The following is a 25,138-nucleotide window of genomic DNA, read 5'->3' on the forward strand; positions in this document are numbered from 1 at the left end:
GGTTTAGGCTGATAATTCTAATTCTAACCAGCTGCTTGTGGCCTCCAGAGGTCAGCCTGTCACCGGAGAAGAGCTCAGTCACAGCCCCCTCAAACTGTACTTTTCAGTGATTTCATTATGTAGAGATTCCACTTTCACTGGTAATAAGAATTACGGGTTTTGTCCCCAGTGCTTGTTGTGACAGCAAAAGCAAGGAAAGCCAAATGAGGTCTCAGTATATCCATTGTAAAGTGTTGTCATTGATCTGTGCTGCCACTTCCATGGCAGAGCCCTTACTTGACAAAAAAAAAGAAATAGCAACACTCACATCTTTCATTATTTTTATTAAAGCTGCAGAGTCTTACTACACACAACAAATATTTTATTGATATAATCTAAGTTAATAAAATAGTTGAACAACTCTTTAGATTTATATTTGTATAGAAATGATCTGGGGAACATCTCATCTCGGAACAGCAGTGCCCAAAAACAATTATTCAGCAGGATTTTTTTAAAAGAAGAGTCTGGGACTGGAGGATGCAGTGTTCATTCCCAAAGGGAAAAAAAAAATCCATGCAAAAATAACCCCACCCTCTTCCTGCTTTCTCTCCCTTCCAAACTGGAAGGCCATGTGGACTGACCACGTTCTTTCCTTCCAGTATTCCTCCTCACACCTACTCTGGGAGCTGTCCTCTAAACTGAATTCATTGAAACAAGACAAAAAGAAGATTTAATTGCACAATCCTAGTCTGCAGGTGATGACATCATAACATCTCTTTACAGAAGTCCCCACTCTGTCCCAGCTGGGAGGGTTGGTGATGGAGCTGTGTTTGTCCCCGTGGCTGATGTCACTCGGTGTCCGTGCGGTCATCACAAGCCACTCTACCCACTATTGCTTTGCTCTCCCTGCTTCCCCGTGTGCAGTTTACATTCTACTGGCACTGCCTGCAAAGGGCCCGCTCCGTGGGGCTTCCCCCCTTTTAAATTCCACAGCTCCCCTGTGGATCCGGGCACGGCGTGGCCTGGGAGGTGTCCGTGGCAGACTCCGAGGCGCTCCCTGCTAGATCATCCCGTTGATCTTAGTCCACTCGTAGATGTCCTGTTCGCACACTATGTCTGAGTTGATGAGCAGGTACCTGTCCCCCACACAGAAGTGTTTCTGGCAGGCAGCGCATTTGAAGCACTCCAGGTGATACACCTTGTCCTTCACCCTCATGGTCATCTCATAGGCCCGGATTCTCTTGTCGCAGGAGGCACAGAGCCCGTCCTGCCCAAAGAGCCTGCAACGACACGGCACAGCAGTGAGCAGGGTTCCTCTGATGGCACGTGGGGAAAACCAAACCAAAACAGGGACATGGCACAGCAGTGAGCAGGGCTCCTCTGATGGCAGGTGGGGAAAACCAAACCAAAACAGGGACACAGCACCAGTGCCTGGAGCCATGAGTCACGGCAGTGCGGAGTTAGGAACACTTGGGAAAGACAAGGAAAGCTGCTGGGCAGAGCTAGAAACTGCAACACCACAAACTGAAGCAGAAAATCCAGGGTCCTCACCTGCTTTCAGTGTCAGGGAATGCTGGTATGTTGGGCTGGAAGGAACTGGGAAGTCCATGCAGTCCCACCCCTTCCACCAGCCCAGGTTGCTCCAAGCCCCGTCCAACCTGGCCTGGGACACTTCCAGGGATGGGGCAGCCACAGCTTCTCTGGACAACCTGTGCCAGGGCCTGCCCACCCTCACAGGGAAGGATTTCTTCTGATACCCAATCTAAATCTCCTCAAATCTATACATATAATTGACTTCTGTGATCAATGACCTCATCCTGAACTGCTGAGCAGCTTCAGGAGGAGGTTACCCAGAACACCGCACAAAGCTGTGTCCTGCTGATACTTCCACTTCTGTGATTGACAGAAATTACCTTTCCATGGACAAAAGTTGCTTGTCTTCAGCTGTGCTTTGTAGTTTAAGGAAAGGAGTAAAGGAAAAGAACGTAATTTCTTTCCTCTACCAGGAGATGTCACTGTTTGCTTCTGCCCAACAAAAATAACGCTGAGGTTACACAAAGGTTGCCAAATTTTTCATTAATGACGGGAGATGTTATCTATTGCATTATTAAATAAATAAAAGCGTTGAATTTCACTGCAAGAAAATGCATTAATTGTATTGCCATACTTCCTTTGCTCCCCTTTTAAGATGAAAAGTATTTGGGGAGAGTAATTAACACTGGATCGCTGCTGGATTTACAAGTGGTCCCATTAGCAGAACTCAGTCCTTACTCTCAGCAAAATTCTCATCAGCAAAGCTCAGGGACGGCATAATTAGGGAGTCCAATGAGATTTTGTTTTAGTTTTTACTGGCAGGTAAATCAGCCTGCAGTGAAACAGCTCGAATAATACCATTAAATATCATTATTGTGTTCCCTGACACATTAGGGATCCATTAGGAGAAATGGAACACAACCAGAAGAAACGGAACACACTTTAATTGTACTCAAGAATGCAAAGATCCTTTGTTACCAATTTTTGTGAAAGATCTTAATTTCCAATTAATCCTTCTACTTACAAATTTTGGCAAAAACTGGCAGGCAGAGAGTTATTAATGAAAATACCCATGATCAGTAACAACACTGACCCTGTGGGGTTCACCTGGAGCTGTGGGGTTATGTCTTTGCAGACCACCAAGGAGCCAACAACCCCAAGTCCTAGGAGCTCTTACTATATTCTTTACATTATCAAATAATTCTGGTTTATCTACCACATGTAGCAATGCTTTTGTTTCCATTAAAACACACCCTTTTTTTTTAATAAGATTTTAAAGACTTAACTGTAAACAACTCCAAGTTTTTCATCTAACCAACACAGGTAACCTCTAGATTTATCTACGAGTTTACTGAAAAATCCCAGCAATACCAGAAAGATCTGCACATGAAACCCAAAACTCTGCAGACAAGCTGAGAGAGCTGGGGGTGTTCAGCCTTGAGAAGAGAAGGCTTTGGTGAGACCCTAAAGCACCTTCCAGTGCCTAAAGGGGCTCCAAGAGAGCTGCAGAGGGGCTTTGGACAAGGGCTTGGAGTGCCAGGACAAGGGGGAATGGCTTCCCACTGCTGGAGGGTGGGGTTCTGTTACATACTGGCAAGGAATTCTCCCCTGGGAGGGGGCGAGGCCCTGGCACAGGTTGCCCAAAGGAGCTGTGGCTGGCCCTGGATCCCTGGAAGAGCTGGCCAGGGCACGGAGCAGCCTGGGCTGGTGGAAGGTGTCCCTGCCCATGGCAGGGGGTGGAACAAGATGATCTTTAAGATCCTTTCCAACCCCAGCCATTCTGGGATTGCACAAGTGTGAGCCGAGCCCAGCTCTCCATCCTGAGCTGTGCCACCCCCAGCTGCTGCCAGGCCTCAGGAGCAATTCCAAACCAACCCCTCATTTCTCCCCGGGCTCACTGAATGACCAAGCAAAGCTGAGACAGCGTGAAGGAGAGGGGTGAGGTGTGAGGAGCGGGCTGTGTACCTGAGGTAGTCCCTCCTGCAGAGCTTTCTGCCCAGTTTGTAGTAGAGGCGTCTCCCCACCTCTCCCAGCCTGCAGCCGCACAGGTCGCAGCTCAGGCAGTCCTCGTGCCAGTACTGGTCGATGGCCTTCAGGAAATAGCGGTCCCCGATGTTCTGCTGGCACCCTCCACATGTCAGCAGAGACGGTGGGATCTGCAGGACTTCATCCACCGGTTCCCTGAGGGGAGGAGAGAATCACTGGAGAAGGAAAATCCACTGTGATCTGAAAGCATCCACGTGAGGAGAAGGAAAAGCAAAATAAGGCACGTCCAAACGGGGATTATATCCCTGTTTTTATTCCATCTCACCAAGTGCTAAAGGACCAAAAAAGGCACCTGAGGGATTTTACACTTTCTGTTGGGAAATGTAAATGTGAAGACTAAGTCTGAGGATGTCATTTCTCTGAACAGCACGAAATGAATAAATACAGCAGGTGAGACCGGTGCCCAGCCGGTTTGAGATTCATTGCTGGTTTTAATAGAGCCAGAATTTTACCTCATGTTAGTGCAGGACTTCTTTTTTCCCTTAGCTAAGGACATGAATCCACTGGGATGGGTCTATACTCAAGCAATTATTTGGGATTCCACACCAAACACACAAATCTTTATTGTGATATTAGCACTGACTGTGCAGCACCTTACGCTGTTCCTTTCTTAAAAAGCTCTGAAGTCTAAGATGATTCTGGCAATACCTGGGGATAAAGCAAGGATTTTCTTCCAAGCTATTTTCTTAAGGAATTCTCTTTTTTTGTCTTTTTGGGTAATTTTACAAGAGAAAAAAAAAACCAGCAGAAAAACTCAAAGGAAGGTGCCTGAGCTCAGTTCTGTAAGATTTTGGCTTCACTCAAACCCCAGGGAAGTCACTAAAAAAATCTATTGGATCCACCCTTTAAGCACCTGCTTAATTTCAAACCTGTGGGAAGTAGAGTGGACCCCCAAATTTTTCCATGTTATTGGTTTCTTGCTCTAACACAGAGTCCCTCAGCAATTTATTTCTGTCACTGGTCTGTCCTCCCTTGGGCTGGTGGGGGCAGAGGAGACCTGCACTGATGGAGAAGGAGCTGGCTGCTCACGGTTTCCAACAGGCAACAGGAAAAAATTATATTACTCCTGCTTATTTACTGGATCAGCGGTTTTCTGGGAAAAAATGACTTTCTTCAGCAGGGAGGAACGACCTCTGGTCAAGAACTTCTGGGCTGAGAAAGTGATCCTGCAGTTTTTATTTAGGCAAGCTGAGCCCTGAGATATTATCTGCTTATGTTCTGCTCTGGTTTTCACTCTTCTAAGTTTAAACTGCTGTGCCCTGCAAGTTGTGTGGTAACATCCCTCTCCTGCCAGCTCTCCATCCTGTGAGTTTTCATTAAAAATCACGGGGACCTCATGGTTAGGTCCCAGTTTTTCCAAATTTATCCTTTTGGCCTCCAGTACTCCCTTTCCTAACGGATGGGCTCCACTCTGGCAACTCCTGAGAGCCTTCCAATAGGAAACACACATCATTATCCTTTATTAGCTATTACCTGAAACTTCAGATGCACCCCAAAATATTCCATCTGAGGGGTGCTTGGGAATCCCAAGCCAGGTTTCTTGGACAACCCTAAACTCCAGAACAGCCCGAGGGATGTTTATGCAGAACAGCATTCCTGGTTTACACATTAAGCTTTTTGATGCCCACAGATTCCTAAGCCAGCACTTAGGCCATCAGAACACAAGGCAGGTAAATAAATAAAGATTAAAAAACTTTGTAGTTGAAAGCTGGACATCATTAGGAGCTTGGATTAGCATTTCTTAAAATACAGCATAAAAGAAGAGAAAATGTAACATGTAAAACATCAGATGTGACATGGAATGAAGTGATTTAATCCCCAAACGCAGTGGTTCCCATGTGTTCACTCCGGGCTCCAAGTAATGGCATTTTTAGTATCTAACAGGAAACAAACCATGAATGACTCAATTTGCTCTGAGCAGTGTTTGAAGCGTTATCTGCAAACGAAGATTTTATAATTTTTTTTTTCTTCCCTCTTATCATGATTGCAGCCAAGCCTCAGCGCAGTTATTAGCATGAGCAGGGCTGAAGTGACCCCGGGTCTGTGCTGAGCTCCCGTCCCCGGGCGAGCAGGAGGGAGAGCACAGCCCCAAAGCCTGGACCAGGACACGGGAGCCAGTCCCTTCCCTGAGGGAGAAACCCAGCCAGGGAAATTCTCATCTCCTGCATCCCGGCCGTCAAGACTTTCTCCGTGCCCTCAGCAGAACACCCAGCCCCTACCAAAGCAGATTCTGTGAGCTCTTGGAAACGTAGAAGTTGGGCACCTGCAGATAAAACAGCCCTGACCTTCCACTGCAGCGAGCTGGGCAGAGCAGGGATGGGGCACAGGGTGTCCCCTCGGGATGGGGCAGAGAGGTTTCCCCCCCTGGAAAACCTTCAGGCTTGGGAAGCAGGATGCTCTCCCTCCCTCCTGGCATCCCCAGAAGCCCGGGGTGGGATGAGCGGTGCCTGGCGGGTGTTGGGGGGTGATGGTGGTGGTGGTTTGTGCCTCTCTGCTGCCACTGCTGCTCTTTCCCACAACTCGGGGGGCTCTCCCCGACCTCCCTCACGCCGCCAGCCCCGCGGGTCTGGGCAGCCCAAGCTGCCCGTGTTCCCAGCGCGGCTTCTCCGAGCATCCCCAGCACCGCGGGGTGGGATGAGCGGGAGGGAAATTCCCTGCCGGGGGTGGGGGAGTGGGTGCTTTTGCCTGCTCCCGACTGCTTCGTCCCACAGCTCGGAGGACTCTTCCCAGCCTCCCCCAGACCGTGAGCCCCGCGGGTCGGGGCACCCCGGGCGCCGGTGCTCGGTGTGGCCGGTGCGGCACCTCCGGCGCTCCGGGGTGGGATGGGAGCGTGGAAGATTCCCCGCCCGGGGAGGGGGAGCGCGTCTGGATGCTCCCGGCCGCTCCTTCCCGCAACTCGGGGGGCTCTCCCCACGCCAGTCCCGCGGGCCGGGCATCCCGGTGCGGCTCCAGCGCGGGGGCAGCGAGGAGCGGGGGCTGGTGCCGGAGCCCTGCGGGGCTGCCGGGCACACAATGCCAGCGGCGGCTCCGTCGGGGAGGACGGGGTGGCACCGGGAGCCTCCCGGGGAGGGATGGAGAGCGGGGACGGAGAGGGGAGAGGACCGGTCAGAGAAAGCGGCCACTTACTCGGAAGGATCGAGGCTTTTCCTCTCGATGGCCGATGACATTGGCAGGGCCGGTTCCTTTGTGGCGTGCCGATGGTGGGCTCTGCCCCCGCCGGCCGCGCACAGGGTGTCTGCCCGCGGAGCCTTGTCTGCAGCCGCGCTCCCCCGCCGGCCCGCGATGACATTCACAGGATTTCCTCCTGCAGCACCGACACACACACAAACAGCGCTGGGGCTGCGCTCCGGCCCCGCACCTCCCTCCTCTCCCCCCTCCGCCCCCATCCCCGCACGGCCCCCGCCCGCGGCTCTGACCTCCCATCCCCGCCGCGCTCCCCCCGCGCCCCGGCCGGCGGGGCCGTTCCCGATCGCGCTCCCGTTCCCGATCCCGTTCCCGATCCCGTTCCCGATGCCGATCCCGCTCCCGCGGGCGGGGGGCGGTGGCCGCGGCCGCCACCGCGGCTGCTCCGCGCCCGGCGCTGCTGCGGGCGGTGGGACCCGCAGCCCCGCGGGGTTATTACAGCTCGGCTCGGCCCCCGGGGCTCCGCTTTCATTTCCTTTTTCCTGGTCGCGGCTCAAATACAATGGGAGGAAATCACGCTTTAAAGAGACAGATGCCCGTTTTCTGTAACTGCACCCCCGGGGCTCGGCGGGGCGAGGGCAGCGTCGCCGCTCCATGGGCTGCTTAAAGCGGCAGAGCGGCGCTCCCCGAGCGGGGCTGTCAAGGCTTTCTCCTCCCTTATTATTCCTTTGCTTACGCTGGCCGGGTGGGCAACCTGAAAATCATCCCGAGGGCTGGGGAAAAACAAGCGCCTGGCTGCGCGTTCTGCCGCCTGCCCAGCCCCACGCAGGACCAGAGGGGCACCATCCCTCTCCTTCCCTTCCATGGGTGTGCACATGCCCACGTGTGTTTGGACGGTGCTTTGACATTCACAGGTAAAGATCCCCAAGCGTTATTTTCCCACCCAGAGTTCAAATGGCTCGGCTCGGCTCAGCCGTGTTTCATTTACATCCCACGAGTGACCGTTTGCGGGTGTTCGCTCCCCGCCATCCCCCAGTCCATTTGTTCAGGTAACAAATTTATACCCTGGCACCGTCTGATGTTAATGAGCGATAAAAGCCGGCGAGTACGAGGTATCGATCTGTAATTAATCACAAAGGAGCTGAAGATGGGAAAGTCTTGCCTGGATATCTCTGCTTTCCCTCCCACCCTTCCTCCTCTCCATCAGCACAGCATATCCCGGAAAGGACTGATTTTCAGCGTCGGAGTGAAAACTATTACAGCAACTCGAGCCTTTCCCAGTCTCTGTGGCATTAGATATTGGCCCTTGCTGGAGGCAGAGTTCTGCAGGAGATGCACCACTTGCTCTGTTAATTCCTTCAAAAACAGTGAGAAAATATCTCTAATAAAGCACTAGAGAGCAGTGCTAGAAACACTTTGCTTCTATTTTAATTCCCAGAAGAGAAATTTACTTGATGTCTATTTTTATGACCAGATTCTCGGGGGTTTTTTTTCAGCTTTTTGGCAGCTGGGGATATAATATCTGCGATTTATTAATGAGCCCGATTCAAAGATCAGTAATGTCAGCAGAAGGACTGTTATTCCTTTCAAGGGGCTTTGAATCAAGCTCTTGCAATACTTTAGAGCCGTCACTGGTCATTAGAACACATCTTTAAACACATTATCTCCAATGTATTTTAAGCTATTACAGCATGACAGTCACTCTTATTTCTGTTAAAGGAAAAGGCTCTTTTGTTAGGTTTTCACAGACGGGATTGAATTATATGATGACTATTTAATTTCTGGTATGTTTACCCTGCGATCAGAAAAGTGAAATGTAAATCTTTCCAGAAAACGGAATATTTGAACTATTACAAGACACCCCTCCCCCAAAAAAATCTGCCAGGAATTTTTCTTGGTTTAAAAAAATCAGGAATTGAATTTCAAAGGTGGCTCAAAAACATCCGTAAGGACATCAAACCTTTTTAAAAAAATGAAGACCTTTCTATGAGCTTGGTTTCTCTTCCTGTGTCTCGAGATTTAATACAGTATAAACTCTGAAGCAAAATTTTCCTGATGATTGGGGTATTCATATTCTGAATAACTCCTGATGGAATAATGTGAACAATTCCATGATGCCAGTAAATGTTCTGCTTTTGTAAGTTGTGCACAGACTGCAGACACATTGTCCTGCTGTGTCCCTTCTATTTATTTTTCCAAAATTCACAGGAAATTATTACATTTAAGAACTCTGTCTCTTTATGTATCTGAAAGAGATCAGCTGCTTCAAAAGTTTTGGACAATTTGTATGTGTTTTATTTGCTTTCAGTCAGATCCAGGACAGACTTGGCTAGAATAAGTCAGATCTTGAAACACTGAACTTGTGAAAGTGCTGGGATCATTCCATGGGTGTGGAAGCACCACCTGTCTTCTCATCTAAAATAATTGTAATTAAACTGTGAGATTATTTCTTGTTTTCTCTCAGTCCTATGAAAGAGAGACATCAGGCAAAGTCATGAGAAACATAAGTCAAAAAAAAGCTGGATTTGCAGCAAAAAGCCCAGCAAGAAGGTCATCAGAATGCTGACCAAGACCTGCATCTTGTAATAGTTCTGAGGAACAAAGACATGCTCCTTTTTGGAACAATTCCATTTTCATTTGTTGGGTTTACACACACTGATCTCTTGTTCTGGACAGTCACATTTGGCATTTCCAGCTGAGGACTTTCTGTCCTACTAGAACAGGTGACCAACAATCATGAGCAACTTCTTTTCTTCACCTTGAGCAGGTCCCCTAATACCTCTCTGCCTCAGTTTTCCCATCTGCAAATGTTTACTTTCCTCAGCAGAACTGGCTGTTGATTTACTTTCTCGTCCCGCTGAGCAACGTTCCCAAAGACAAAGTGTTATTCAGCCCTGGGATTGGTGGTGCCGACATTTCCTGCCCAGGGACAAAAAGACTTGCACTATTTTTAGCCAGGGCTTTTCTTTCCATTGTCCTCTTCTCTGTGAAGCTGGATTTTCCAGTGTTTTTTAGTGTGGCTTTTTGTGTGTGTGTGTGTGTGTGTTCATTTACTGAGAATCCTGAGGGATGAGTTTTGGTTTCAATTAATTTTTATTAATAAAGGTCGTGCTATAGGCTAATTATTGGAGCATGGCTGAGGTCAAATCTGCTGTTAGAAACTACATTTAGCATTCAGTGGAATAATGGGCCTCAAATAACTCGGCTGGACTTTTCTAGAGAACATTTAATGTAAAACTGCATCCTTTCTATGAGTGGTGTAATTTAAAGAAGGAGCTCAGTGTGCCTATTTCAAGACCCTCTTGGACTTGGAGTATTTTCACCTTGGTTTTGGAAGGCCAAAGTATCATCATCATCATCATCATCATCTAGTCTCAGGTTGTTGCTACCTTTTTTTCTTTAGCATATCCCAGCTTTATTCCCCCTATGGCTTATGGATATTACTGAGATATTTCAGGTCAGCCTCATTTAGAGAAGTCTGTGTTCAGTAAGATTAACTTTGCTGCCCTCAATAGCCAGTAATGCTGGTTGCCTAAAAATGCAGTTTATGAAGATTGAAGTCTCTGCATAGACAGAAGAATTAAATCTCAGTGATGGTGGCCTAGATTTTCTGGTAATGCTTTCTGGGGGAGAGAAAACTCAGGACCGTGACAAAAGGGGAACAATTAACATGAAAGGTGGCAGGAAGGAATAAGGATTTCTGTAATTTGGGCTGTGTTCTGCTGCTGACCCACCATTTGGTGTTTGAATAATCGCTGCTCCACTCCAATCCTCAATTTCCCTCTTTGCAAAACCCTCCTCTTTCCCACCACACACTGGACTGGAGCCTTGCCATGCCAGCCCTCTGAATAAGGCTCTGGAGAAATGGAAATTTGGGGTTGGTTTGGGTGTCAGGAGCACAACTTTGATCCTGCAGAATGACTTGGGACCTTGGTCTCTGCTAAAGAATGTGGATTATTTGAGGAGAAATTTGGGGATTGGGACTAGGTGGTCTTTAAATTCCCTTCCAGCCCAAACCATTCTGCGATTCCACCATCCCATGGATATAAACCAGGACATTGGAATGTGCCACTGGAGAATCAGTGCTGTATCAGTAGTTCCTCATATCACCACCATGGCATATTAATGGCATGGAAGGCACTACATAATCCAAAGGCAAAAAAAAAAAAAAAGTATTTATTCCCTTTTCATGGATCTTTTTCACTTTCTTTTTCAGCCAGTGAGTTCTGCTCTGGTCTGTGTGCTCTCCACAAGTGCAGCTTCGATTTTGTTGGGTTTTTTCATAACCAAAACTCCCCCTCATTATCCTAATTAGTACATTTTCTAACCTCCCTAGGGACAGGATAGCAGGGCTAAGGAGCTGTCCTTGAGAGATGACCACAGGCACTGACTTGAAGGCACTGGGGAGGCTTTTGGTGACGTGTGACTCACAGAGCTCACACACTCCTGACCGAGGACACACTTCTCTTTTTGGGGCTTAACCTTTCCTTTGAACTGGAAGAAAACAAACCAGAACAATAAAAACCACGCTCAGGGTGAGGTTTGCCCTGGGACTCTGAGGTCCAGACGTTAGATAAGGATCCTGCTGCATCAAGGGCTTTGAGCAGTTACAAAGTTCTGTTTTGGTTTGCCTTCTTTTCTTCCACGGGCAACAAAGACGAGAAAAAAACACCCAACCCCGCACTGTGTTTATAGCTGAGAGAAACCTCCAGCTGCAGATCACATCAGGGATGATGAAAAGTAAGTTACAGGCAGTCAGATGAAGGGATATTTCACTGCAAAAATGTGAAAGGTTCCCCCTCCCCATTTCCTCTCTCCTCTTTTATTGATTTCTCTTGCTGCCACCGAGCCCTTGCTGCCTTGCACACAAGCCAGATCCAATTAGCCTGTCATGGTTTTCAGAAGGCTCCTGCTCTACAGCACAGTCCTTTCAAGCAATTTCCCCTTTTTCCATGGGAAATACTCTCTGCTATGCTGGTGCATGGGAATGGCCCCGGTAGGGCACTGGGGCCAGTTTGGACTTTGGTATTAAACATCTCATCCCAAGCCACTCATGTCAGAGAGGAGACACATCTGAACTGAAATGGGCTTTGAGCTGCACCCACAGATACTTTCGGTTCAGGAAAATAAATGGTGAATGGGAAAGCAACTCCCTGAGGGAAAATTTCACAGGGACTCAGAGACAGCCAGGAACTGCAGCTCAGGCTGCCCTGTTTATACCTACAGACACACATATGTGTGTATATAGTTAGATGTTTATGTAATTACACATATGGATGCATTTTTACATTGTAGATAATTATGCATTTGTGTCTGGTGTATGTTAGTAAACACACAGAGGCACATACAGACTTGCAGGTCATCCAGTTTAATCTTCTGCTGCTTTCCAAGCTGTTTCCCAAACACAAGCAGCTTTTCCAGATTCCCACTGGCTCCAGCCAACACCTCCCGTGTCATCACCCCAGAGAGTCACCAGGTGGGTGCAGAAACCTTGGCACTACCCATCCATACTACTGGGAAGTCTGACATCGTTCCAGGAACCCAGCAGTCCTCCTGTTCCCCTTTGTCATGTTGATAGTTCTGCTTTTAATTCCTTCTGGGGCTTCAACAAGAAATAAAGCAATCTTCCCTAATTACATGTTTTAGGATCTAATGAGAAAGTCTGGTGTCACCTCGTTCTCACCAGCCATGGAATCACTGAGATTGAGTGGCTGTGCCATCCAAAAACACAAAAACACATGGCCTGGGGACTGGATAACCAGTGGAATGGTTTGGGTTGGAAGTGTCCTTAAAGTCCATCTCGTTCCAACCCCCTGCCGTGCACAATACCAGGACACAATGGGTGGCCGAGCACTATGGACCTTTGGAAAAAACAGCCAGAAATAAACCAGCCAGAAATAAACCAAACAGCTCAATTCACCGCTGTCACACCAGCTCAAATTAAAACTGGGGTGTAGAGGAGCCACTTTCACCTCTGTCTCAGAAGCCTGAGCTCAGCTTCAAATCTTACCACCCATTTTCCCACATTCCCTACAGAAATTCAGCTGACACCCTTCATGCTGGAGTCTGTCCAAGCTTCATCCACAGACCTGTGTGCTGGGCCACTTCACATTCCCCAGTCTGCCCCTTCACTGGCCCACCTTCAGCAGCTCTGCTGACTCTCCAGCAAAATCTCATCACCTGGGAATGCCTGATGCATCCTTTAAATTGCTTCTTATTTTTTCCCTACCTAACAAGGCTCTGTCCCAGGCATAGTAGCCACCTAATTACTAACCTTGACCTTGGGAAAAAAAACCCAGCAGAGTGCATTTAATAACAACCCCAGCGAGCTGAGGCAGCTTTACAATTATGTTGCATAATGTAGTCATGAGGAGAGGGTTACCAGGGAGATAATGGTAAACATCAGCCTTAATTCTGTCTGAAAAATAATTGGAGTGGTCTCCCTTTGTGGCTGGGGTAGAGGAGAAAATTGGATGGGTACATTTCCAGTTCCTGCAGATGTTAGTGGAACGTGCTGCACTCCATCACTGACCAAACTGTTGTCTGGCTCTGAATGCCGTGGGTATGAGTTGTCTGGCTCTGAATGCCATGGGTATGAGTTGTCTGGCTTTCTCCCCCTGCACGTAAATCTGTGGGTAAGTATCATTCCAGAGAGAAAACAATATTGGCTGCAGCAAATTTGGTGTCTTTCCATGCTGCTGCTACATCTTCTCTTCACACCAGCCCTATCGAGCTGTTTGCTGGGGTGTTCATCAGTGCTGACACATTTTTCAAATACAGAGCCTTTGTGACCTTGTCCATGAGGGTTGAAGACACTGTTTTCTGGAGTGCTCCACTCCCTGGAGCTCTCCTTTCTCATTTCTTAGCCCCTTTAGGGACCTTTCCACTGATGCCACAGCCCAGATTACCCCCAAGAAGCTGCAGCTTCTCTCCCTGGTCATCAGGAGCACCAGCAAAGCCTGGACATGCTTTCCTGCATTCTCTGCCTGCACCTGAGGCCAGAAGCCTCTCCCCCTGCCTGTACAGCTCTCTCCCAGACAGTTTAGGCAGCGAGCTCTTCAGCCTTTATTTCTATTTAGAGCAGGCATTTAATTCCACAACCACAGGGGCTGAGAGCTCTCAAATTAATTTGTGGTTTCAATTCCCCTCTGACTCAGTTGTGGAGTTACCTGAGCACAGTGACAGGCAGGTGTAATAACTCCTCTCACAGAGGTATTAGCCAGCATTCCATGGAGGTCCAAGGGTGGAATTATTCAGCATCTCCTGTAAATATTTAAGTGGAGGCAGTATTAGACAGCTGTCTGTGTTTTTCAGTGGGAAGTTTCTGTCAGCTCTGCTGCTGCTTTGCAGTTCCTCTGAAGAAGCAAGGACTGGTCCTGGTGGATCCTTGCTGGATCCCAGGGGATCCAGGCTGCTGGATGCCAGCAAGGAGCGCTGGTGCCCACGTGGTACAGAGCAAAGAACTGGAGGAGCAGTGGGAAAACCCACGGGGGGGCAAATGGTTTCCAGTGCCTGTGGCTCCTGCACCTCCTTCCTGTCTTCTATGGCTTGTGTGGGGATGGAATGAGATGATTTTGAATGTCCCTTCCAACCCGAACCATGCCACGATTCTGTGATTCCAGGCAATTTGGGAGCTCGAGGACACCCTAGGCATCTTGTTTTGGCAGAGCAGCCAGGCCAACCCCTTCTGATCGCTTCTGATTCCACTCAAACAGAGTCTCCTCTGCTTTCCACCCCCACAGTCAAGCTCAGCAGCACAGAGCTCTGTGGCTGTGAGACCCCAGCCCTGCTGGGCTTGGCCCCCATCCAGCACTGCCACACTGCCCCTCTGCACCGCTCAGCACAGCCCTCTCCATGGCAAACCACACTTGTTGGCACAAACACCTCCTTCCGAGCTGCTCCCTTCCACCCCGTCAGAAGGCTGTCAGCAGCACGGCCAGCACTCCTCCTGCAGCTTCTGACAAGCCTGGACACTGCTCTGCTGCTGCTGAAGATTAAAGGAGTCTCTTCTTTGTGTTCCCCAGCAGCTGTGAGCCCGCCAGGAGCTGATTCCCCTTCCCCGTGGCTGTGTGTGTGGAACAGCTGACAGGCTGTGCTGCCTGTCTCCTTGGGAAAAGAACACACACTCAACAACTGAGCTGTCTGATGTACATTTCTCTGCCATTTCTCCTCTCACCAAACTGCATTTCCTGAAAATTGGAGATTTGGGAGGGGGCAGAGGTGCTCTGTAGTAGTTACAGCAGGAACTCTCAATTCTTAATGAATCATTTAGCAGTGAGAGGGATGGTGTCCACTCTCTGTTCCACACATCCTCTGAAACCAAGGAAGGGGTGGGGGTTTGGTGCTTTCTCCTCCACTTTACTGTTTCAGAGCTGCTTTGGGCTGGTAACAACAGCCCCTGTTGTGCTCCAAGGGCTCTTTGGTGTGAAATGGGTTGAATGACAAGGCTGTACATTAACTTTACCACCAAACATAAAGATTACTGGGCAGTACAAAAGAAATGTTGCTTTAATATCCTGCAGCAGAACAGAGGAGCTCGGGTTTGGCAGAAGGAGTGACGGTCTGGGGGGGGACCAGATCTCAACAGCATTCCAGGCTGCTCCTCAGGCTGCACTTGGCCCATTAACTCCCAAATTCTGGCAAACCTGACTGATGGAATATGGGAAGCTAAAACACAACTAAAATAACTGATCACCCTTAAATTCCATTGGACTTCCCAAGAACTGGAACAGGCATGCACAATGTACTCAAGCCCCATCCATTCATTCAGCACCAGCTAAACTCCTCCTATTTGCACTGGTGTCAATCTGGAGCAATTCCTCTGGAGCACGGGATGAGGCAGGTCAGTGGGGTTAGCCAGCATTCAACTGGCATTGCTGAGAATCATCCTTTAGCTAGAAAGAATGCAAGATAAATGTTCTTTGAATTCATGACCCCGCTGTGAAAATGAAATGCAAGATGTGGCGACCCTTTGAAACCGATAGAAATGTCTCCGTCTCAGATCTCCCTCTGTTAATCAAAACAAGGCACTGTAATCAGCCCCAATCCTGGGTCTATCTGGGAGGAACAAAGAGAACTCAGAGAATTAAATCATTTAACACATTATTTCCTTCCTCATTTCGGTGCTGATTGAGCTTATTGCACAATTTCTGCCCCTGCCCCCCGCCCTGGGGCCAGGTTGCTCTGCAGTTGCAGGGCTGCAGGGCAGGACAGTCCCCAATATTCCAGTTTATTGGAGGGATTTCTGCTTTGGGACATTCTCCTCCAGACTCAGAGGTTTCTCCTCTGTCTCCCTGAGGTCTGGTTTCCTATTTCCTTTACTACCTGCTGGGTAGGAAACTCCAGAGAGACCTTAATAGGAATATTTACCTGTCCTGCTAAGCCATCCCAGCAAAATACTGGTTGTGTAGCCACAGCTAGACACTTCAGCACAGAATCCAGCCTAAACAATTCCATGATTTAGATTTAATGGCTATTTCAGTCACTATTTACCCATGGAAAAAAACATAACTTTAATTTGGAAGGTGGGATTGGCTTTGCTTTCTCAGGGAAGTGCCTCCTGAGATCCTCCAGGTACATTGTACACTATTGCTTTTCTGTGACTCATTTAAAGTTTTTATGAGGCTTTGTCCACTAACTGATTTTTTTCCCCCCTGTTTCAAACCCTTGTGTGTTTTTGAGAATTGACCGAAACGCTGAGCGTGAATTTCTGACCAGACAAAAATCACCCTTCTTGGCAAAACTCGGAGCGCTGGACTCGATGATCTTACAGTCCTTTCCAAGCTAAATGATTCTAAAGGCACCCACTGTACTCTTATAATTATTCCTATTCCAAATAGATTTCCTGCTAACTGTGCCTACAGGAAATAAATGCCCACTGAACACACATGAACTGCAGCACTTTGCAGCCCAGGGCTAACAACCAGTGATGGTTTTCAATCGACAACTCCAGCTCGCTTCCTCCCCGGTGCCGTTTTGGGAAAGTGTCAAGGAGAGAACTGTCAGGGGAGGGAAATGACAATAAAAAATGGGTGCTGGGCCGGCAGGGTTTCCTGCAGAGCTGCCTGAGCACAGATGGTTCCTGCGATAGCTCCTGGGGCACCACGGCCCCACACGCAGCAGCTCGGAGGCTGCGGGGGCTGAGCCTGTGCTTGGCTTCTTGGGGCTCCCTGGACCCGCATCAGAAACGGGGGGAAATATTCCCCTTTGGGTTTGTCTGATCCTCCCAGCAATTTCAACCTCGCTGCTTTCTCTGTTTCCACTGGAGGGATGCTGTGGGTGCGAGGGAGGGCTCTGTTCCAGCAGCTTATCCTGAGGGGATGTTCACTGATCATGGGATGGTTTGAAGAGACCTCGAAGCTCTTCATGTCTCAGCCCCACGCCATGGGCAGGGACACCTTGCACTAGGCCAGGTTGCTCATGAACTTATGACAGGGCCATATTTACCAACACTGTCTCAGCCTTAATAAGCTTTGGGGGTCACCAAATTACTTTCTAGCACAGTGTGGGCAAAATTGAGTGTCTAGGTTGGAAAAGTTTAATGGTGCTCTCACCTGCACCTTTGGGAATAGAATAGAATAGAATTAATCTTGATATCCCTCCTGCAAGTGCACGTGTTCCATTAACATTATGACAAATGTGGTGTTGTGTAATGAAAATATTTAAAAGTTCGAAAATTAGTCCAAAACTCATTAAATCAAGCTTCCTTTTCATGGGTAAAAAAAGCCTCAGTCATGCTGGGTACAGCTCCAGCAAGGAAGATTTCTTTCTTTATGACAGCCTGATTTGTCTTCATTCCAAAGCTTGGGTTTTTTTGGAGGGCAGGAATGATTGCATGAGTGATTGGCAGATGGAGAGACAGACACACATCTGTCAGGGACAACCTCTCCCAGTCTGCCTTGGCCAGTGTTCACCTGGAGCCTGTCACCTCTTGCCTGTACTGCCTCACATCTCACCCAACCGACCAAAAACAGGGGGAGCCTGAATTTTTAGCAGAAATCACTGAGCTTGTAATATATCTTAACAATCAGCTTTTCACCTCCTTTCCCTGAAATTTGAGTTTTCTAACAAACTGCCCGTTTCCCTTTAATTACACAGCAAACCCCATCACCTCCAGTATCCACCCTGGACTCCTTTATCACCACAATATTTATTGCTAACTGGCCCCCAGAACCTATTCAGCATATAACCCTCCTTCTCTCTCTTTTTGACCACAATCCATTTCCCCTGTGTGCATGTTTCCCTGCATCTCATCCCATCCCATTAGCTCTCCGTGCTGAATAGCCTGTTCCAGGACATCAAACTTTAATTTGAACAGAAGATGATCAATAAGCTTAGCAAATTGCCTGTGGCAACATCAGCAGATTGAGTCCAAGAGGTTTATAGGTAATTTAAAGGGCATCCTCATTCACCCCCAGGATGTGGGTGTACCTATTGCTTGCTTTGCCAAGTGCAGCCCAGCTGGCTGAACATGAGGAAGAGGGGCTTTCCCTCCACAGATGAGCTGGGAAAAGGCACACAAAGCATTCATCCTGGGGGGGGTTGCAAAGTGTGTTCTCAAATCACAAAAGACAGGGAGGGAAAAACCAGCCTAACTCACCAGACTTGTTAAAAAAAATCCCCAACAACAAATCAGAGCTTAGAATCAATATCAGCACCAAAGCAACGCAGATGCAAAAGGAAAATACACACACCTCTCAGTCCAACCTTATTCTGGCCTGAGACCACCATATTTTCATGTAAGGGAGGAGAGACCATCATTTAATCTGTTCCTAAAATCTCACCAATTTGATTTTCAAACATCCCAGGTAAATCCCCAGTGTTTATGTCGGAGAGTTCAGGTAAGAAAAAACTACACCTGTAGCCACAGTTCTGGGGGTGCTTTGTTCATACCAAGCTCCGTGGCCACTGAACTGGATGACGGTACTTTGAAGCTGCAAATACATTTATTTGGAACCTCCCTTGAGGACACAAAGAATGGTTTGAGTGAAAATGAAAAGGTGCTGAACCGCTGAGTTGGGCTGGTGGCTCAGTAAAGCGAACAGCTGCCCAGCACATGGGCACAGAATAACAGACACCTTCCACTAGATCAGGATGGTCAGAACTCCATCCAGCCTGGCCTTGAACACTTCCAGGGATGGGACAGTCACAGCTTCCCTGGGCAACCTGTGCCAGGGCCTGCCCACCCTGCCAGGCGAGAATTCCTTCCCAATATCCAACCTAAACCCACCCTCTGTCAGTTTAAAGCCATTCCCATCACTCCACGACCTTGTAAAGAGACGTGATCTTCAGGATTCATGAAAGGAATGCGAGGGGAATCCTTTGGGCAGTCAGAGATCTCTCTGGGCTGTTGCAGCCACTCGTTGTGCCCTGTTATTCTGGAGCTGAGGGGCCAGCACGGCCCTCGTGAGATGGGACTGGCTCTGGGGGCACCGAGCTCCTCTCTGGCTCGGAAGTTACACAATGGATGTTGAAATGCTGGCTTGTTGAAAAGCTGTCATTGGAGTAATGGACGGTTTATTTCCTGTTTTTGCTGAAAGCTGAAGAGAAACATAATTAGCAAGCGAGAAAGCAACCTTGGCAGCCAAACAAAAAAAGCACATTTTGGGCACCCGAGCCAATTAAAATTGTTTATGGAGCTCATGAACAATATTTTTCCCCAAATCATTATAACTGAGGGAATTCAGCATACCACAGCCAGGCTTGGTGCTCCCAGAGCTGCTCCTGTGCCAAGCTGTGGCAGCTTCCTAGGATGGACTGAGGGCACGATGGGATGCCCAGGATAACTGTAGGGATGAAAAAGAAAAGGCTTGTGACTGGAAGGAGAAGGCTCAGCTCCCATTTGTTATACTTTGGGGTTAATCCTGAACACAGGAGAACTTTATTTTGCCTTTGTGATTGGAATATTTATTAACTTTCAATTAAAAATCTCTTTTTTTTTTAGCCCGTTTTATGGCACAGAAGCTCAGATCCTTTGCCCTTTGCTCTCTAAAATGAGAGTTTAAGAAACCCCTATTATTCTTTTCAGTACTTGAATCCATACCCTACCTGATTCTCACATGGATGCCCAGAGACTGTTGATGATATAAGGTCTGCCTTCTCCTCTTTTTATATAAGAAAATAATCCTTTAGGAAAACAAAAACAACGGGTGGACAAATATTCCTGCTCCTTAGGATGATCCTCATCTGCTCCTCTTGTAACTAATGACTGAATTCTCAGCTTTCACTCCTGGATGTGGAGTCATTTTATGCCAAATATTACAGGGTATTTTTATGAATTGGCCGGTTTAAATGTTTTGCTTGTTCCTGAAGCAAAATTAAATCTGATTGTGAAAATTATCGTCACCCTCTGGTAAAAATTAGCCATGTCCTGAAATAAATAAAGAGAAGTGAATGGATCAAAACAGGCCAAAAAAACCCATAAATAAAGAGAAGTGAATGGATCAAAACAGACAAAAAAAAATAATTCTCTAGCACGTAGCCCATTGCCAAGCAATAATGGTGAAGTGCATACACACACCAAACAAATGTTTGTGTCCAGACGTGCCCAAACTTGTGTTTTTCTGTGAATTTGTTTTGCTTTCTGCCTGTTTCAGGCCGTGCTCGGGGTGTGTTTATGTTACCGAGCATCGCCTGGTTTGTTTTGAGACCTTCAGAAAGAGAAACGAGCTGGGTGTGACGTGCCCCGGGAATGTTCTCCAAACAAAGCTGGGGTGGCTGTCCAGGCTGTTTTGACTTGCCCCTGGTACCGAGTGGAGGGCACCGTTGCTTAGTAAGAGTGGTGAGTATAAAATCAGTGATGGAACATGATGTGCACTGTCTAACCTGACCAAACTAGGCTTTTTTTCTCTCTGAAATGTGCTAGCCCCGAGTGGACGTAGCCAATTAGACATTTTCCCTGATAAATGCCCCTCACTGAAATAGTCTGTGACGGGGCAGAGAAAGGAGAAGCCTGGTGAGACCACGATAGCCTGCAAACCACTCTGAATGAAACAATTGCTTTTCTAAAAGGTAACAATTTGGTCAAATCGTGCCATTGTGAGGTCGTGGGTTTCGTGTTGCTGTCATTGTGGCATTAATACACTGAGAAATTCAGATAGTTTATCAGCATCCATTAAGGAACGGCAGGAAATTGGGACAAAAGCCTGTTGTTTATTCAAGGTTGTGTTTTATTTATCCTCTGGCTTTTAAAAGCCTCTTATTTTATGTGCCTTCTGGGCACAGAGGCTTTAGTTTAAAAACATCACCGCTAAAACAAACAACCAAACTGACAAAAGTCGTTCCGGGGAGAGCAGCTGAGATGTAAAAGCAGCTCGGTACTCCCGGCACCCCTTGAGGTAAAAACCTTGTGCTGAGGTCTGCAGGAGCCCTGGATCAGACCAGACGGGGGGATCAGGGACTCGTGGCTGAGCAGATGTTCCTGCTTTGGCCCTTTACACTCTGTGAGCTCCGGGCAGCTCCTGCCAGAGGGGCTGGGGGGTCGTGGGGGGGCTGTGATCACATCCCTTGGTGTGCACACACCGAGCCCAGCCGGGGCTCAACTGACCAGCGAGCACTTCCACGTAGAACAGAGGGGGGGAAACAGGCAGGAAAAGCAGAGATGGAAGGACAAACATTTCTATTTCTGTGGACATTTGATAAGCACGAAACGTTGGGAGCTTTCTCCCTGCCGTTATCTGATTTTCCAGCCTCTTCTCTGACAGCTCACAGCTCATGTACTTTGGTTTTTGTTATCCAGGGTTAAACTCACCAAACAGCAAAACTCTGGAGCGTTCTGAAGTGGTCTATTGACAGAACTTTTTATTTTCTGTTTTATTCCTTTCTTTCCAGATCCATCAGGGGTTGTCAGAAGGCCCATGCTGAGGGCAGACTCAGCTGAGTGGAAAGAGCTGTTAAAGTTCTGCTTCAGGAGAATTTGTTTTCACAAATTTTACAGATTTCACAGCTCCTCCTTCACCACCACCTGACACCCCCAGACCCACCTGACCTGGGTGGGATGTAGAAGTCCCCACCTGTGTTCCAGAAATATGGGAAAACCTCTCTGAGCAGCCTTCCTTTGACTCCATTCCCTGCTCCCTGGCCCTCTCTTCCAGTTGGATTCTGTGTATTAACCAAATTCAGTGTTTCTGTTTCCTTTTGTAGAACATGCTGAGCTCAGGCTGGGTCTTGCTACATAATGCAGATGGAAGGACTCTGCTTGTAGTGTGGACTGAGGAGTGGGTGAGTCTGTTCAGGGATGGATGGATGGAGGTCAGTCTGACAGTCAGATGATATTGATGAACCTCCTGATGGATGAAATTAGGTTTTCTTACCCCTTAGACAGGGTTAAGAGGCCACTCTGCCAACCAGCTGTGTGAGAGAACCAGCCTCACCCCCATCACTGCTCCCGGGATTATTCACACACACGGGGACACACTGCAGGGAGAACTCCCAGGGAGTTGGGAATTGGGAGGGAGGTGAACTGAGAGGGAATAAACAGGCAGAGTTCAAGGAGCATTTGGACAATGGTGGGACTTGGGGATGGTCCTGGGCAGGGCCAGGAGTTGGACTCAATGATCCCTGTGGGTCCTTTCCAGCTCAGCATCTTCTGTGGTTTGGTAATGAGTCACCCAGGGATCTCCAGCATTTTTCTACCCTAAGGCATTTCTTCCCCTTGAGGAAGTTGCCCAACGAGGGCGGTGTTCCCAGTGCAAACTGGTGGAGCCCTCAGGGAAGGGATGGCACCAGTTTTCCAAACTGGTGGAAGGACCCTGCACTGGATCCTTGAGGACTTTTTGTGTTCTGTTGAGAAAACAGAGCAATGTTTGGAGAAGCCAGACAGGGAGTCAAAGAGGAACCAGGGCTCTTTTAAAACACTTTGACTACAAAAAAATGCCCTAAAATGTTTTTTTTTTCTGCTCTCAGCGTGGAGGGAGCAGCAGCCAATTGTGTTATAGCTCTGCTGATTACTTATGATTCCCTTCCTGTGAGGACAGGCTCTGATGTGTTGTTTTTTGATAACACTGGCTCCTTTAGAGCAATAATGCTGGTACAGTTTCCTGCCTAATCGGAGAGCAATTACTGCACCTCAAAAGGGAAAACGTGGAGAGGAACCCACTTTTAGCTCAGAAGTGATAACAGGGACATTGTCCTGCTAAGCTTGAGCTCATTCAAGAATCTCCCATGGCAATGCATGACAAAAATCAAAGAGAAAGGAGAGGCTGGGTGTTGTTCTTGCCTGCCCAGTTCCTGTATGGTCAGATCCCCTGGTGCTCGTGTGGTTTGGAGGCTGGGATGGCACTGGTGCCCATCAGTTGTGAGGGGACAAAGAATCTTTCCCCTTTAGGTCCTTAATTTGAATTTGCTCTCGTTTAGGAGTGAACATTTCTACAAGTGCTGTTGCCTTTTATCTTGACAAAGCCATCAACAGTTTCAAATTAATTTGCCAAACCTCCATGGGAACAAAAATCAAAGATTAAAGGGTTGAGAGGTCATTCCAGCAGAATGGTGTAGCCAAAGGTAGTATCACCCTGGAGTTTTGAAAAGGTCTGGCAAGCAAAATATTTTTTTTTGGAAAAAAAAAATAGTTTCTGCTTGGGCTGCTGGACTATTTGTGGTGATACAGGGCTTTCTTTAGGACTCATGCACTCAGGCATTTCCACCCAAGCCTGAGGCGTGTTCTTTGGACCCCCTCGCTGGAGAAGGCCCTGGCTACAAAGGGTGTGTGTCTGTGGTGAGAGAAGCACTATCTCACTGGAGCCAAGCAGGGAGAGGAAATGACTCAGTCATCAAAAGGCCCTCCTTCCTCAGGGAACTGTCCTTAATCAGCGTTATCCCGTTACAATAATACCATTTCAGAGGGACTGGGAACCAGACCACTTGCGTAGCCATGTAAATGCTTCCTGTATTTGCCAAACAAAACAGCCTTCAGCAATTAATAGAATTTAGCTATTAGTCCTGCTATGATAAAACAACAACCGTGGCTCCCCATCCTGCAAAACCCTTGGTGCCATCCTTCTCCCAGGAAAAGCCCTTTTCTTTTGGACTGCATTACCTGCTGCTCCAGGAAAGGATAAATAAGAATAATGTTGCCTTTTTTGTGGCTGCGAGTGTCACAGCTACGAAGATTGTCCTCACTGCCCTTGCAAGAGCTGCTGCAAAGCTTCCTCCTGGGATGCCCTGATTAGTCATTGCTTTAGTATTAAGCTGGGACACTTTGTGCAGCTTGCCAGGGACCCTGGACAGTCTCTACCTTTTGGTGCTGGATAATAGGCAGCTCCCAGGATTGGCAGCAGGAGCAGCAGGATAGAGCCGTGGGTCCCTCAGAGCCCAGGGACAGGAGCATTGCAGAGACTCAGCCCTCCCCAATTAACTCTGATTAGACACAGCCACAGATGGGCAGCAGCTCAGCCACAACTGGATCGTTTGTTCTCCTTTGATTTGACAGGAGAGCAGCTCACGGCGTGACGAGAAAAGGCCACTTGTGACCCGCCCTGGCCTCCCCACCTCCCTGCAGCAGAGGCCATCAGGCACTGCCAGGGCTGGGCAGGGGCTGCAGGTCCACACAATCCCAGAACGGTTTGGCTTGGGAGGAACCTTGAAGATCATCCTGTTCCAACACCCCTGCCATGGGCAGGGACACATTCCACCAGCCCAGGCTGCTCCAAGCCCTGGCCAGCACTTCCAGGGATCCAGGGGCAGCCACAGCTCCTTTGGGCAACCTGTGCCAGGGCCTGCCCACCCTCACAGGGAAGGATTTCTTCCCAATATCCAATCTAAACCCACCCTCTGTCAGTGGGAAGCCATCCCCCCTTGTCCTGGCACTCCAAGCCCTCATCCAAAGTCCCTCTGCAGCTCCCAAACACACACTGGACAGAAAACATTCTTTCATCTGTTAATTTTGACATAAATTTATCAGTCAGCAAGTTATTTGCAAAAAACAAATAATCATTGTGGATGCAGTGTTACCCAGGGTGACTTCACCAGTGTGGGTTTTCCCCCTGGGAATAAACTGGCTGATAGCCAAAAAGACTCCGGGCATTTCAGTGTGCTTTGGGAACACTCACTTTGAAGCCCTTGCACATGAATAAGGATTAGAATGGGGATAGAACAGAGGAAGGGAACATTTTGCTTTTCTTGGAAAGAGGGGCCACAGACTTCTAACATCTTCCTCTGCTGGTTTCTGGTTACTGAGAGTGATAAAAATGCAAAATTATACACTGGGTCCTCCCATTGCAAGAGGTGACGCTGAAGGCCTAACTCTGTGGCTGATGCAATTTCACTGAAGGCAGAGAATTTACACCACGGAGTCTGACCATGTGGCTGGGGGTTTTTATCCACCATGAACCTGAATGATGCTGATGATGCGGTGACAGCTCTGCTGCTGTGTTTCAACTGCAAAATCCCCCCAAATTTTCTGCTGTATAATACTCTAGAGGGGACAGGTGTGGTAAGAGTGAGCTGCAGTCTGGATATTGGA

General features: G+C 48.2%; 1 protein-coding gene across 1 annotated transcript; it reads right to left on the reverse strand.

Moving 5' to 3' along the window:
* Nucleotides 1-308: 308 nt before the first annotated feature.
* Nucleotides 309-7,020, reverse strand: LMO2 (LIM domain only 2). Its single transcript, XM_027900490.1, has 4 exons — nucleotides 6,975-7,020; nucleotides 6,685-6,862; nucleotides 3,478-3,693; nucleotides 309-1,259 (listed from the first exon to the last, which is right to left on the reverse strand). The coding sequence occupies exons 1-4, from the start codon at nucleotides 6,979-6,981 to the stop codon at nucleotides 1,040-1,042; spliced, it is 621 nt and encodes a 206-aa protein (XP_027756291.1). The 5' UTR covers nucleotides 6,982-7,020; the 3' UTR covers nucleotides 309-1,039.
* Nucleotides 7,021-25,138: the final 18,118 nt, after the last annotated feature.

The sequence above is a fragment of the Empidonax traillii genome, unplaced genomic scaffold (genome assembly GCF_003031625.1).
Source record: "Empidonax traillii isolate 1590-97213 ecotype Southwest subspecies unplaced genomic scaffold, ASM303162v1 scaffold733:size745334, whole genome shotgun sequence".
Taxonomy (NCBI): Eukaryota; Metazoa; Chordata; class Aves; order Passeriformes; family Tyrannidae; genus Empidonax; species Empidonax traillii.

Coding starts and splice junctions, on each gene's coding strand:
- LMO2 (XM_027900490.1), bottom strand. Junction 3,694..6,684: donor AAAAGCCTCGATCCTTCCGA/GTAAGTGGCCGC, acceptor TCCTCCCCTCAG/GGAACCGGTGGATGAAGTCC. Junction 1,260..3,477: donor TGCAGGAGGGACTACCTCAG/GTACACAGCCCG, acceptor GTGTCGTTGCAG/GCTCTTTGGGCAGGACGGGC.